Genomic DNA, 15,153 nt, shown 5'->3' on the forward strand with positions numbered 1-15,153 from the left:
CTAGAGAAAGGTAAGTACAAAATGCTTTTTAGGGATGCTTTCATTTTTAAACTTTTGTGTCACGTGGCTACGGTTACATTGGGCTTGTGCCTCAAAATGCTGGGATGACCTTGGGGATATGTGGGTCCACAAAAGCCAACCTATTTCTAAAGCTCTAATTTCCAGTTTCAAATACTGTTTTGGGTCACTGAAAGTGAAGCAGGGACTTTTGGCTTTCAAGCAGACATGAGGTGATAAGTAGCTCGTCTCTTTCATTCCTGCTGCAAGGCTAAGCTGGCTTCAGCAAAGGATGCTGCACAGGAAGGAAGGACTTGTATAAAGTAGACTGGGTGTTCACATGATGTATTAATTACATAACACTACTACCGCTTCAGTGGTGCCTGTTTTTTGCAAACTGCTAGTTCAGCATCAAGGCTGCAATCCTAACCCCTTATTTGAGAGTAAGCCCCAATTCAATTCAGTTGATTGACAAACATTTGTAAACCACTTAATACAGAGAAAAAACTCTAAAGCAGTGACTAACTTCTCAGTAGATATGCCTACTGCAAAATTTTTTGATTCTCTTCGAAAACTATACCATCATACTGGAAAATGTGGTAACTGCCTTTAGCCAAAAATACCTTTAGTCCACCTTGTGTTCAATTACAAATCATATTTGAAAGGGATGAAATCTGTAAAAGCCACTACTGTTAGAATAGTGTTAAGGTAAGTGGAGTACATTGAAAATTCAGTTTACAGATTACACAAAAGCAAACCTAGTTTTAGCATCACATGTACATTCAATAGAAAGTACCAACCAATCAAACCTCCCTTATGCAACTCATGCATTTGTTGCCTTCAAAAGTACTGCATGCCTAAAATGTGAAGTGGTCCTTAGAAACTGGATCCCTCTGTATTGGTACCTAGCTATGCTTATCTTTTAAAGAAAAAATTCAGTGGTTTAAATATTTATACTAAAATAGCTTAACCTGAACTCAGAAATAAAACTGAAACACCAAGTCATGTATGCATTCCTACCTTGAAACTGAGATGAGCATCCCACCACATATTTTGACTATATGAGGAACAATGGAGAAGGGTAAGGGCACAAAGCAATTACTTTTTCAGGTCTTATGGCTTTAGAAATAAAGAAAAAATATTTTTTTGTTTGCAAAAGCAATTGGATTTATTTATATCAACTATACACTCTAGAATATGAGTACAAATAACTTTATTTTTAAAGAGAGCGAATATGAGTAGTGTGACGAAATTAGAACCACCTTTAAATGCTACTGTGCTCTTAAAGCATTTTATTCAACAGACTATATATACAGGTTTGTATTGCTATGATCTGTATATAATCTATAAAGATAATTACCCACTTTAAAAAAATCATCTCATTTTTACAGAATCTTAGTCTGGTGAATCATTCTGTAGCTTCATAGGTGCTCTTCAGTGCTGATCAGATGCTAAACTTATTTACATAGTTAAAATACAACCTCACTCTACAATTTTCTTATAAAACAGCAGGTAAGGAGTAGATGTAGATGAGGAAATGGGGGACAGAAGGTTGAGAAAGTCTTTTTCCTCTGTAACTTTCACTTCGGAATCATCAAAAAGTAGCCACTTCCCCTCATACTCTTTCAAGCTCTGCATTATATGCATTGCTTTATTTTCTAGTCCAATAGCAGGATCAGTTTGCTCACAGCGTTCAAACTCCGCAACTCCTTTAGCATGGCTATGCTCTGCATTTTTAGTTTCAGTGACTATGTTAGCCATCATCTCAGAATGGGTTGCTTTGTTGCTTGGCAAATCACAGTTCAGCTTGCTTTTTTGTCCTCCAAGAAGCCCCACAGCTTCTATATTCTTTTTGTTCAGTCCTTTGTTAGGCTGAGCACTTCCACTGACTCTAAAGGAGACCTCACCGTCGTCATAGTCCTCAGTGACAGCTCTTGCTTCTTGTTCATTCAGTGGCTCTGGGTGAATTTTACAAAATGGATCACTTGTTAAATTGTCCTTGTCCAATTCCAAGCTATCCAAATTTGTAATTTTAACAGAGGCTGTGTAGTGCCCACTGCTGATTGTAATACCGCTGTGCATCACTACAGCAAACAGTCCATATATTTCGTTGCCTGGGTTTATGCTCCAGTCATCCAAAGACAGCTTGAGAGGTGTCTGTAAAGGAGTATTTATCTTGGACAGCCCACCGTAACAATCAAACCTTGGGGAGAAATGTAATAAATAGGTTATGTTGTCACTTTGCACAGCTCTTTTAAATTTTAAAATTCAGCTAGTTTGCTTTCCTGTTGCTCTAGGATATCAGTCACTCTTAAACTTGGATTCTCTTAAATTTGCATTATCACCAAGTAATATTGCAAACCTTGAACCAAAATGAGGTACTCTAGTGCTTAGGTTTTAGATCTCCAACATATTAAGATACTGTACTTAATTTCTTGCTGTAACAAATCAAGTGACTGAACAACCGCAACTTCTTTCATTTTTTAAACTATTACAAAGGTAAATTATTTTTTTTTGACAATTAGGTATTTCAAAAGACAGCCCAATAGGTAAGCAATTTGCATACGTATTTCTGAAGAAGCATTACAACAAGACACCAGCTAATTTCCCCCCATCTCTTTGCACTTACAAATTGTAAAATAATTTCATGTTTCGCAACAGTGAAATTCATATTGGGGACAGTTGAGAGAATCCACTCAATAGATAATTCAATTTCAGATATGCCTTTAATTTAAACTTCCAGTAAAATAACAGCAGGAACTGTTGGTTGCCTTGTTTTTATTACAATCCACTGGTTTTTGCCTGAGGTATCTAATGTTTGAAAGCTTACAAAAGATAGTCTATAATTATATGCTGATTGGTGTTTAAATAGCAAGAAAAGCCATATAATAGTGGAAAATTAAGAACAGGGTTTATTTGGCAATATATTTTATGTATTATGAACATGACCTAAATAGATATAATGTGGGACTACAGTGGAAGAGATACTTGTTTTAAAATATTTGTTAAGACCTTCCATGAGATACAAGAAACAGTGGGAAGAATAGGATACATATTCTAACACACATTTATTAGTGGATAGATCTTAATCATTTAAGGCTTTTGAGAGTTTGCAACTAGTGAAAAAATAATGGCAAATAAGCCAAGACAATTGATTCTCACCGTGCCTAGAAGCAATCAAGGAAGCTACCCAGCAGTCTTTCCTGGCTAATGGGGTGCTTGCTAGTTTAGGCACGCTCACATAAAATACTATTATTGTACTATTGCCTAATTTATTTTTATTTCTCTAGACAACTGTACACTTTGTAGTATTTAGGTCTGCTTTAGCACGGTCTACCTGTTGAAGAAAATATTCACCACCAGGTGAGAAGAATTTAATATTGGCTGCTTTCCCAACAAAGCGTGAGTTACAAGAAAGTACTTGACTGTGACCAAAGTAATGACAATGAAGCACATGACTTTTATTTTAGAAGGAGGATTTTGCTTAAAGGTACATGCACACTAAGGGAGCAATCCTCTGGAAGCATGCTGATGTAAATTAAGCCACTGTAAAATTACACCAGATGCAAACTCCATTAAGCAGCAGGGCTGCTTCTGCCAAACCTGGTTGAGGGAAAACAAGCCTTTTAAAAATAAGTGTTCTACAGTAGGTTGCCAGGTCATGTGACTGAGCTGTATGAGCTTAGACTCCAGCCTTCCCTAGTCCTGCCCCACTACACCCCGTTTTGAGGACAAACACCAGCTTCAGCTCAAGCGGGTTAAGCAACTTACACCAGGCTAAACTAAACTAGGATTGGGAGATCCACTGCATCCTGAGCTGCTTGTGCTGGCAGATCTTGCCATAGGAGGGATATTTGCATGCATATAATTTGGAAACTTTTAACACCCCATATGGTCTGACTAATTTTGTATTTTATTTCAAAAGTAGTGGCAAGAACAAATAATTTTAGGCACACCATTTCTGGAAGTCTTTGTGCACCTATATATATCTTCCCTCCCTGCATTCAGAAACACTGATCACACAAGATCCCCATGAGTGTATATCTTTGTTGTAAGGATGTAAGAAGCTGCAGGATATGTCCCACTGCTCTCTCCCCCTTCATGCTTAGAGGAACTGAGCTACTGTGCAAATTCCATGGGAAGCACAATCTCAACAGTATATTTTGGGATACCTAACAATATAGTTCAGGCTCTTCTTTCCAGAAGTTAAATTCACTTGATGTGGGTTCCATTTTATTATTTTATATTTGTGCAGTTTTACTTCCAGTAGTCAGGTTGTTCAATGTGGTTTATTCACTATACTCACTCTAATCCTCTAGCTGCGAAGCACTTCAAGTGGATGGTTATAACTTCAGGCATTTTGTCAAATAGAAGACTGCGTTCAGCTTCTGTGTAATGACGACAGTTTTCACAGAAATATTTATCTTCTCCCACAATCCTTTCCACTGAAGCAAACTGGGAAATTGCCCACTTCAGAGTCTTCACTTCTGTTTTGGGATCTGGAGAAACTACAAAAGAAAGTTGCTTATATTTAGTTTGCCCAATACTGTAAACAGTTAAATACAAATCAGGTTGTTGACCACGATAATATGAGTGCAGGACATGTGAGCAAATGCTTTTAAAAGTGTCAGAATCCTAGAGAATTACACACCGAATTACACATCAGGGTTCCCAAGCTTATGCTCTGCTGTGATTTCATGACTCTCCAAAGCCCATTTCTAATCTCCATACTAAACCAGAACCACTTCAGCACAACCAAACAGAAAGCAGTTTCTTTGAGGTGGGGAAGGGGATTAACACAATCCTAGAAACCTGCAGAATCCTAGAGCCATGCACCCTTCCAAATACTAAGACCTGTATTATAGGAAGTATCTGTCTTACGTAGATTGCCATGCTTCATTTCAGCACGTTAGAGACTGGTATGATCACACATTTCTAAGCAACCAGAATGGGGACATTTTATAGCAGGCATAGGCAAACTCAGCCCTCCAGGTGTTTTGAGACTACAATCCCCATCATCCCTGACCACTGGTCCTGTTAGCTAGGGATGATGGGAGTTGTGACAAGTTGTCAGGATACAACTTAAAAAGAAATGATAAAACTATATACAGAAATGTACACCAAGAATTTAACTACAGTTGGCAAGGAAAGTATGCATACACCTACCAAACACAGGCATGTGAATCACAGGCAGACTTAAAATTTACTGTGGTTTATACTTACTTTCAGAATTCTCTTCCGTTTTTGAGAACTCTTCTTTCTGCACTGGCACACTAATATCTTGAAAGTCTTCTCTTCTCTCAGTGAAACTCTCACACTCTAAGCATCGTGTTCGTAACACCAACTGACCCTGGAAGAGTCTCTCCACTAAATCGAAGACAGCTAACTCTGAACCTATGGTAAAGCACATACCAGATTAGGTTAAACTCTTTTCCTGAATAGATATTATCAGAGTTCTCTGAATTTCATCATCTTACTGCAGCTCCTCATACTGCATCTGACACTACTCCAAATCCCTTATCTTTGAGCAGTTGAAACAGCAAGAGGAAATGCTCCAAAGTATAGTTCAAAAACTGTATGCCAAGGCAGGAAGCTCCATCCACAGCTCTTTGGATCTCTTTAGATCCCACTCCATATGAGCAATGTAGTTCTTATTAGGAACTTCAATTATTAGGCACTACACTGGGGGTATATTCTTGATATTGAACCAGCTAATGTCATTACAGCCCTATCTTTTAGATGCAACCAGCACACACCTAAGCATGTTTACTCAAAAAGGAGTATGAGAAGAAGAATCATTCATTATGCAGGAAACAGTTTTCCATAGGGCAAGATAAAAGATCCTTTAGCATACAGGCTTAACCATTCTAGGCAGCTTCTTGCATCTAAAAAAGAACTTTACCAACCTACCCCTACAAAGAAATCCCAGTATTCTCAGTTTTTGTTTTAAAGAATACTAAAACTATTGATTTAATTTTCATTAAATCCAGAAGTATTAGAAATGTTAAAACACTGACCTTCGCTGTATTACATTTTGGCTTGTTATATTTGCCAAATCACATCTAGTTAACCCAGCCCTGCAATATGCCACTGTTCTGCTTGCTTAGGGCAAGTATCAGCCATCTTTGCTTTGCCCTACAAGAAAGCTACACTGCTGGAACTAAACACATATCTCAATCTCTTTCCACCCTGTGTCCCACCATGCATAGTTAATATCAGGAGAAAGTGAGACACAAAACCCAGCCATGAAACATGGTTGGGTTAGTAGTCTTGCTCCTAGGTTTACAGTGCTATCCTAAAATGTTTACTCAGAAGTAAGCCCACTGAGTTAAATGCTTATTTCCTAGTATATAATATACAACTGTAGTCTTAATAAGCCACAAAACATGTACAGCCCTCATAGCTTGACTGTGGTATAAAAAGAAAAAGAAAAAAGAGCCAAGCCAAGGAGGCAATTCATGTGACTTGTTCCATCTCTTTTACCACTAATGAAAACACAAAAATGTAGCCAGGTGATCTCAGCAAACTGGGCACACACATAAGTTACTCATAAGGCTAACCTCTCTGGCATCGTTTTTCAATTTCTTTTTCGACAGTGCTTTCAATAGATGATGGATCACAATAGTCTTCTGTTCCTTGGCTGCCATTTTCACACTTGCGGAAACTGTCTGTGAATCCAGAGTTTTCTATTTCTTTAACAGGCTCTTTGAACCCCAAGTTTGTTGTCAGCTTTCCCAAACTACAAAATTTGGACAGAATGCTAGGTTGCTTGCTTGAAGATTTTAACCAATTTAATCGAAGTCTGGATTTTTTATGGGTTGGTTTTGTATTTTCATTTTCAATGCAATGCTTAATGGTTGCTTCAGATTGATTTTCTAGTTTTTCCTCCAGGGCTTTTCTCTTTGACCTGGTCCGTCTCTGATTCTCTTCTATTCCATTTTTCTCTTTGGAAACTTTGGATTTTTTCTTTTCATTGCCATCCTCTGTATCATTTTTTCTTTTTGCATTTCCATTAGTTTTATCTTCACCATCCTCAATAGCTTGGTCAGAGATCAAACTAACATCTTCCTCAACAATACCAGTACTGCCAATATCCTGATTAGTAGTTTTCTTTAGTTCAGCTGTGGGCTCGTCTAGTGATCTGGGTTTCAGTTGTTCCTTCAACAGCTGACATGTTTCTTGGATATGTCCCAATATACACTGCAATACTTCTTGGGCATCATGTTGCAAGTATCCCTCATACATGGGGTTCAGTTCCCTTAAAAAAAATACAATACATTACCTAATATACACAGTCAAAAAATAGCTTAATGACACAGTTTAGACAGGGATTCATGAGCATAACCAAATTTGGCAGGTGCCCTTCTTGGGAACACATTTTAAGTACAATTCAAGTTACTACGCTGTGTTTGGGGGATCCAAAATTAAAATGAGGAGGTAGATGTACAGCTTCATGAAGTTGCTCAGTTTTGCAGGCTATTATGTATTTAGAATTTTGGAGATATATTTTTTGTAAAAACTAGTATATTACAGATAATTTATTAGTTTTGCCTATCAGTCATTTAAATTTGACTGATTTGAGAGATGACAGAACAGGTTCAAACTCTAATCGGCATTGTTGCTGAGCTACCTCACATTATCAAGTGACTAGAAATGAACACATCTACTGTAAGAAGATGCTGCAGAATATATTTGTGAATAGGAATAATTCAATAAACTTAAAAGGCTGTCTTCCAGTAGCAAATTACAAGATTCCATAACATTTGCTTCAGAAATAGTTAGAAACACATCTTTTGTACCTAAGCGTATTTAGTAGTCTTCTTGGTTGAGTTGCAAGTTCATCTGTGTATTTATCGGAATTTAAGAGAAAGCTGGCCTGAAGCTGTTCAACTGAAACAATCAAGGAGTGTAAACTGCAGACCAATTCATAGCTTGCAAGAGAATCTTCTTTACTCCCCCCCTGTAAAGACAGAGAAAATAAGTGTTTGCATTTGAAAGTTAATTTTCTTGCCTTCTTTTTAGCTAGTTACATAATTTTATAATCCTTTTTCATAATATTGAAGTATTTAATTTCATTTTGCACATCAGCTCAAGTTATTATGATTCTGTGATACAAAATTTCAAATGTATAAATGTTATCATTGTATCGGTATTAGGTTGTCATTTACTTAATGCCAAAGACTGAAGTCAATGACCCTTTTACTGTCTGAAAGTGACTATAGAACTACACTAACAAACGAATCTTCATTGTGCTTCAGTCCTAATTCTATGCCAAACCATATAAAAAGATACCATATAAGGCATCATCTGTCTATCCTGGAACACATTTGACTAGTCCTAAAACAAGGGTGAGGAACAACCAGCATTCAGGTGTCCTACTTTTACCCACAAGGTCATTTCCTGCAAACCATGTTCGCCTGCCCCACATCTGACATCACATAAGACACCAGGTATAGACAGCTACTATGGAACAATCAGGATCCTAAAATGAGTTCCCTAAAACACCTTTGCAGGTAGGGCTACCTGTTAGCATCAATAAGCTGATGGAGGTTTAGTGCTCTTTCAGAGGGGCTTGCTCCATTACATAAAAGTGGTTTGCATCCAAACCACTTAAAACTGAGTTTCCACCCACCGTCCAGCCTTATAGCAAGTGGTTTCAATGCAAACTGCTTTGTGCTAATGGGGCTAGCACCTCTAAAGGCATGCCGAGTCTAAATTACCCTGCTACAGAAGTGACATCTTTCAAAATAAACTTTCTTCCAATGGAAGGATTTGTTTATATTGAACTAATGATATACTAACTTTTGTTATGTACAATATGCCCAATAATAGATAGTATGTTCTCACCTTATCAGTGTCACCTTTTAAGCTTTCCTTCTTGTTTGTAATTATATTAAATAGTTGTTTCACTCCAGTCTTAAAGCCAGGGCAAAAATAAAGCACCTAAAATAGGAACAAGGCATGCAGTACAATGAAGGAAAACAGAATTTGTGAAACACATATTTAGCTACCGTATTTTTTGCTCTATAACACGCACCCAACCATAACACGCACATAGTTTTTAGAGGAGGAAAATCCGTAGGCATGCCACCCGTAGGCATTTCCTCCATAACACACACAGACATTTCCCCTTACTTTCTAGGAGGAAAAAAGTGAGTGTTATGGTGCAAAAAATACGGTATTTATTTGTGTGATGTAGCAGAATGAGCATTTCACTTAGATCAGGGAGGCCTGCTTTCAAATCCCTGCTAAGTCATGAAGGACACTGGTTGACCTTGGACCAACCGCTAGATGGCCTGATTCACAAAAAATTATATCCTGGCTTATGGGTGTATATAACACCTTTGCAATCAAGCCAAGATAATAAGCTAACTTCAAACCATAGCTTAATATCCTCACAAGTCATTAACCATAGGTTTCCAGGCTCATGTATAACAGAAACCTATTTTTATAAACAGAATATTGAACTGCTTAGCCATTTGCTCAGTGGGTAGAACAAAAGGGCATGGAAGGGTTATGCCACTCATTAATAAACTAGTTTATTAAGCCATTGATTTGATTGTGCAGTTTTACCCAAACTTGCAGAAAAAGCAAGATAATAAATGTAGGATGACCCAATGCACGTGCCACTTTGAGTTCCTTGGAGGAATAGGATACAAATTTAGAAGTTGGCATCAACAGATGTAACTGTAGATAAACAGAAGTGAATAAATAAGTCTAAATATATATATCTGTTGCAAAATAAGACAGAACCAGACTGTCAAGATAAATCTTAATCATATGTCTCTATGATGAATGAGTGTCAGGCCTTAATAAATTGCTGAGTATATAAGGTGTTAATAGTAAACAGGTGGTCATAACTATATCTGATTATTCTGAAATCTGATTACAGTCATACCTCGGGCTGAAGTAGCTTCGGGATGAATATTTTCGAGTTGCACTCCATGGCGACCCGGAAGTAACGGAGTGTATTACTTCCGGGTTTCGCCGCTCACGCAGACACTCAAAATGACGTCACACGCATGCGTGGAAGCAGCGAAATGCGACCTGCGCACTCGCGTCTTACGTTTACTTCAGGATGCAAACAGGGCTTCGGAACGGATCCCGTTCGTATCTAGAGGTACCACCCTATACTGTTATTTTTAAAAAGTGTTTTACAGTACATTGGTTCTTAAGAACTTTCCCCCTGCCCCACTGTTTCATTCATGTTGTTTGAGTATTATTTCTAAATGCCATATACTGGCTTCAAAGTTCCCATTTTTATTTTTTTAAGGTTACATCCATTACAAAAAACCAAACAAACTCAAACAGAAATAAAGCTATGCTACATAGCTTATGTATCCAAGTTTTCTCAATCATTCTGCTTCGATTTTGGTACTCCAATCTCCTGACAAGGCCTGGTTATCAATAGGCAGGTGAAACTGCTTTGATCTAGCAGATGTTTGGACAAAGGAGGCATAGTGGGTCAAGCTACTGCAGGTTTTATCAGTACTATGGTTTTAATGTTGTTTTCATGTTTAGTTTTCCTTGTTTTCCCTTTGAGCTAGGTAAAGCAAGTATTTTTAAAGCACTTCCTCTGAAAATGTGAAGTTAAAAGACAGTGGCTTGACTTTTGATGGATTATACTCATAGTACAGCCTCTTCAAATACACCTCATTTTAATATTTTGCAAACCATACTAAGAAAACAATATCCTAAAGCCTGCCACATACCTTCAATGTTTGTACAATGTATTTGTTACACAACTTATGTCCATCAGGACATAAGATGGAAAAGGATGATTATAACAAAAAGCAAATTGCCCAACTTATGAGCATGTCCTGAAACCTGGTCGGTGCCTGCACCACCTCCTGGGAACCACCAGTATGCTGCCGTGGGTTACATGACAAAAGATGGAATATATATGGAATGAAATAAATTTTAATATTGTCCAATGGGTCTACAATAAGAGAAAGGTAAAAATCTTGCTCTCTACAGCCTCTTTCCTCTGTTGCTTCCTTCATGCAGCACACGTAAATACTTACCAAGTAAGCTTTTAATTCCCTTAATTCACAGAAAATTACTTTAGACAACACTATATTTTTAACCGTTATGAATTTACCTGAAGTATACTGTTAAGATAACACGTGTTACCAAGATTGTTCAAGCCCACAAAAGGTAGCATGTTGTCTTTCTTCTCACAGCAGATAGGGGACGGTGAAAGTGGCTGTGTTGCAGGAACTACCTGGTCACTGTCATACAAAAAAAGATATTTTATTCCAAAATACACATGTGCAAGATGTCTTCTAAATTTAGAAATTGATTTTACTAAAATACTGCTTCTTAATCCCTGCTCTATGTAGTAAGGTAAAAGGTAAAGAACCCCATGACAGTTAAGTCAAGTTAAAGGCAACTATGGGGTTGCGGCACTCATCTCACTTTCAGTCCGAGGGAGCCAGCGTTTGTCCACAGACAGCTTTCTGGGTCATGTGGCCAGCATGACTAAAACGCTTCTGGCACAACAGAACACAGAAACCAGAGCGCACAGAAACACCGTTTACCTTCCTGCCGCAGATGTACCTATTTATCTACTCGCACTGGTGTGCTTTCGAACTGCTAAGTTGGCAGGAGCTGGGACAGAGCAAGGGACGCAGGTGGCACTGTGGTATACCACTGAGCCTCTTGGGCTTGCTGATCAGTAGGTTGGCGGTTTGAATCACCACAACGGGGTGAGCTCTATGTAGTACCACTATTGAGGTACCACATAAAACTCACACTCCAAAAATAATGAATTAGCCGTCTCTAACTGTACAATAAGATAATTAAAGAACAAAAATTATAAGTACAAAAATGGTATTGATAACTCTTGCGTTTTCCTTGACAACATAACAGATTTCTTTCTGGCCAGAAATTCTTCAATAGCTAAAGTATTATTATCCCACACAAGCTCCCGTTTTCACAGGAGTATTAGGCCAACAATATACTGTATGGCCATAATTAGACCAGGATTTAAAGTTTATTCCCAGTGCAGCCTATTGAATTAGTTTTCCATTTTGACACCTTATTTTTTTAAAAAAAAAAATTCTCATATGGAAACAGCCTACTAAAGTGTAAGAAACCTGCAATCAAGAATGAAGGTGTGCAGCACAATCTTGTGTGTAGAAGTTAATCACACAGAATACAGTAGTTCTTACTTCCCATTACATATTCTTAGGCCTGTATCCTATAAAACCTTTCTACCAAATTTAATGTTTTAAACAAACAGTTCACTTTTTGTTATTCCACCCAAAGCAGGCTATGTAGGGTACTCTCTATCCAACTCTGCTAAGTCCTTTGACAGAAAAAAGTTCAGGGTCTAGTACATTCCTAAATCTCTTCCACTGGGCTCAATGGAGTTTTGAAAACTTAAACTTGGGTTGTATTATTGCCGGTTCTACCCTCAATTAGCACAGAATGTATGTAATGCTACCTATATACAAAACAAATTGTCACCAAGATAGAATACCAGTAATCAAACTGATTTCAGTCATAATCCATTATGTTAACAGCTTACCATTACAGTTTTGTGTTAGAAAACATTAAAAGCCAACTGAAGGCTGGGATATACATAAGCCAATGCAAATATGTGTAGTTACAGTAATTAAGCACAGCCAGTAAGATTTTGCATAACTGATACAGAACTTTAAGCATACACTGTAACACAAATATAGAAATGAAGATCCACCAAAATGCCTTTAAATGTTCTCTGCACATTGTGATGAGTTACTGAAAAATAAATGCTTACATACATTTCAGAACATTCATATTCTGAAGTCTTTTGCTCATTTTCTGCCGATTCTGCAAAATCCAGAGCTCTTTTTGTTTCCCTTTTCTGAAAGAACTTCAGTGAAAGTCTGCTTCTTTTCGTGGGGGTGCCTCTTGAAAGCCCGCTACTGTCACTGGGCAGCACGCCTGGCATTTTCCCCCCTCACCAGAGAACGCCGAGGGACGAACACGACAAAACTGCAACCTGTAGTCATGCCTGTCAAAAGTATATAAAACACCACGTTTGTATGTTTTGTAAGGGGCAGTGTGTATTGTGACGACACAGCTTCACAAGAGCAACCGGAGCACACGCCGAAGTGGGCCGGGAAACACAACTGCGCTCTTATTAGCTAGCGATGTAACTCAAAACTGCGACCGCTTAATACAAAGTTCCCTTTGACCTAGACATTAAAAGTCGGCGGCTTCTGAACTTTTTTGGGGTTGTTAAGAAGAAGCGAAACAGTGCAGGAATCTGACGCTACCGGCCAGGGCGGAAATCCTATTTACTGGAGACTGAAGCCCCAAATCGCCCCAGGTTAAGACTTAAGAACGTCGGGATGTCGTTACTTTTCCGGTACACAACCCCGCCCTAAGATTTGAGGGCAGCTCGAGAAACGACCACCCCAAAAATTACTCTCGGCCCGTTACTTTCCTTGCTGCGACAAGGATGAAAACCGAAAGCCGAGAAAACCTTTCGTAGGTGGGAAGCAGGCAGGCACGCTTCCCCTGCGCAGACACCACGGGCGGAACCAAGGGAAAGGGGGGGAGGGCAGCTGCCCCCCATCAATAAAAATACTTAACTGAGGTTCCGCATCCCCCCCTTTCCACACGATGCCTGGCTCCGCCCGTGACAGACCAAATTAAAAAAAAAAAAAAAAACCGCAGCGGAGAGTTCCGTAGCGCGCCTTCCACTTCACAACCAATTTCCACCTCAAGGGTGAAAAGGAGAGCGAAATATTCTTTGAATTCTCCTCAGGCAGGGCTGGGGCTCGAAGCGCCAGAGAACCAGCGGCGGCCCGCAGTCGTTCCCTCGGAACCCCCCCCCCCCGGGGAACGAGGCGGCGGTAAAGGCAGGCAGAGGTGCCCACCCGTCGCCAGGAAAGAAACGCGCGCCCCCGCCCGCTCGCTCGCTCATGGTGGCGCGGCCGCCGCATCTCCTCACCCGCCGCCGCTACATCTTCTCGTCCTGGCCAGGTCCCCGTGGGCGAGGCGCGGGAGGGCGCTGCCCCGGAATAGCCCCTTCCCCAGCTGCTCTATAGACTGAGGGGATCTGGGGTCCCTCCAAGCTCACTCACACACCCACCCGCCCACGACGGGAAACTTGGCGCGTTTTGCACACCGCCAGGACCCCCTCGTTCCCCCACCGCGTTTCTCGCGCCTGGAGACTCAGGGGTTGCCCTGAACGGATGCCGGTTTGGTAATAGCAGCGGTCGCCGCCCGCTGAGGTGGTGAAAAGTTCGGCAAACTGCCTCCCTAGATGGTTTGAGGCTCGGCCCCGCTTCTGGTGCAAGCAAAATCGCTGCCTTCCTGCCTCCCTGGTTCTTTTAGACTCAGGCGGATGGCTTGGACAGCTCGGAAGGGTCCTCGCGGAAACGCGCGCGTGCAACGGTAGAGGCCTGGCTGGAAAGCTTAAAGCCCGCCGCCAACAGGAGACGGATTGAAGAAAAGGAAATACGAATCGGCCCCACCCTGCTCCGTCGCTTGACCAATCGCCTGCTTTGACTAGCCAATCACTTTACCCGCAAGGCCAGAAGAAAAGCAGAGTGCTGTTTTAAAAGTGACAGTGTAACGGTTACTGGGACGCAGAGGCCTGAAGGAACGTAGGGGAGAGAAAAAGGCGCGAAAGGGGAAACTAGGTGGAGTCGTAGATCTATTAAAAAAGTGTAGACTCACACGCGCTGGCGATTTCCGTTTTGACTTTTAATGCTCGTTTTGGGCTTCTCGGAAGTGAAGGCGAGAAGTATCTGCATCAAGTTGACACAAGAGCATCTGCAATGCAATTGACTACAGTAATTTGCTGCACCCTGGGGTGCTGGAAAGGCAAACCAGTAATGATCAGAAAATAAGAAGCTGTGAGGAGGAGCTGGGAGTCACCAACTTGGCAAACTTGCTGTCCTACAAATGTTGCAACTCCGATCAGCCCCAGCCAGCATCGCCAAATACCTGGCCTAAGGCTAAAATTACTCCTTCGCAACAATTAAAAAAAAAGAGATCAAACCACTCTTTCCTTAACGGAAACTTGTGAAAGGAGGCTGACACATTGATAGTAGTAAGACTGAAAGATCCCCGTGGACTGGAATATGCCCTCATAAAACTGCTTTGGGGTCAGGGAAGAAAGAGGAAAACAGGATTAGGGCGATTGCTTTGATTACA

General features: G+C 40.1%; 1 protein-coding gene across 1 annotated transcript; it reads right to left on the reverse strand.

The window, feature by feature from the left end:
- Nucleotides 1-1,193: 1,193 nt before the first annotated feature.
- Nucleotides 1,194-14,349, reverse strand: USP1 (ubiquitin specific peptidase 1). The gene is made up of 9 exons (XM_028733247.2): nt 13,943-14,349; nt 12,765-12,997; nt 11,099-11,228; nt 8,845-8,940; nt 7,797-7,957; nt 6,558-7,255; nt 5,221-5,391; nt 4,304-4,505; nt 1,194-2,200 (listed from the first exon to the last, which is right to left on the reverse strand). The coding sequence occupies exons 2-9, from the start codon at nt 12,932-12,934 to the stop codon at nt 1,480-1,482; spliced, it is 2,349 nt and encodes a 782-aa protein (XP_028589080.2). The 5' UTR covers nt 12,935-12,997; nt 13,943-14,349; the 3' UTR covers nt 1,194-1,479.
- Nucleotides 14,350-15,153: the final 804 nt, after the last annotated feature.

Source organism: Podarcis muralis, chromosome 5 (assembly GCF_964188315.1).
Source record: "Podarcis muralis chromosome 5, rPodMur119.hap1.1, whole genome shotgun sequence".
In the NCBI taxonomy this organism is placed as follows: Eukaryota; Metazoa; Chordata; class Lepidosauria; order Squamata; family Lacertidae; genus Podarcis; species Podarcis muralis.

Excerpts from the sequence above, each read along its gene's own strand:
- USP1 (XM_028733247.2), bottom strand. The coding sequence starts at position 12,934 with ATGCCAGGCGTGCTGCCCAGTGACAGTAGCGGGCTTTCAAGAGGCACC. Across the intron at positions 8,941-11,098 it reads ATCTTAACAGTATACTTCAG|GTGCTTTATTTTTGCCCTGG; the intron begins GTAAATTCATAA and ends TTCCTATTTTAG. Across the intron at positions 4,506-5,220 it reads AACGGAAGAGAATTCTGAAA|TTTCTCCAGATCCCAAAACA; the intron begins GTAAGTATAAAC and ends TTTCTTTTGTAG.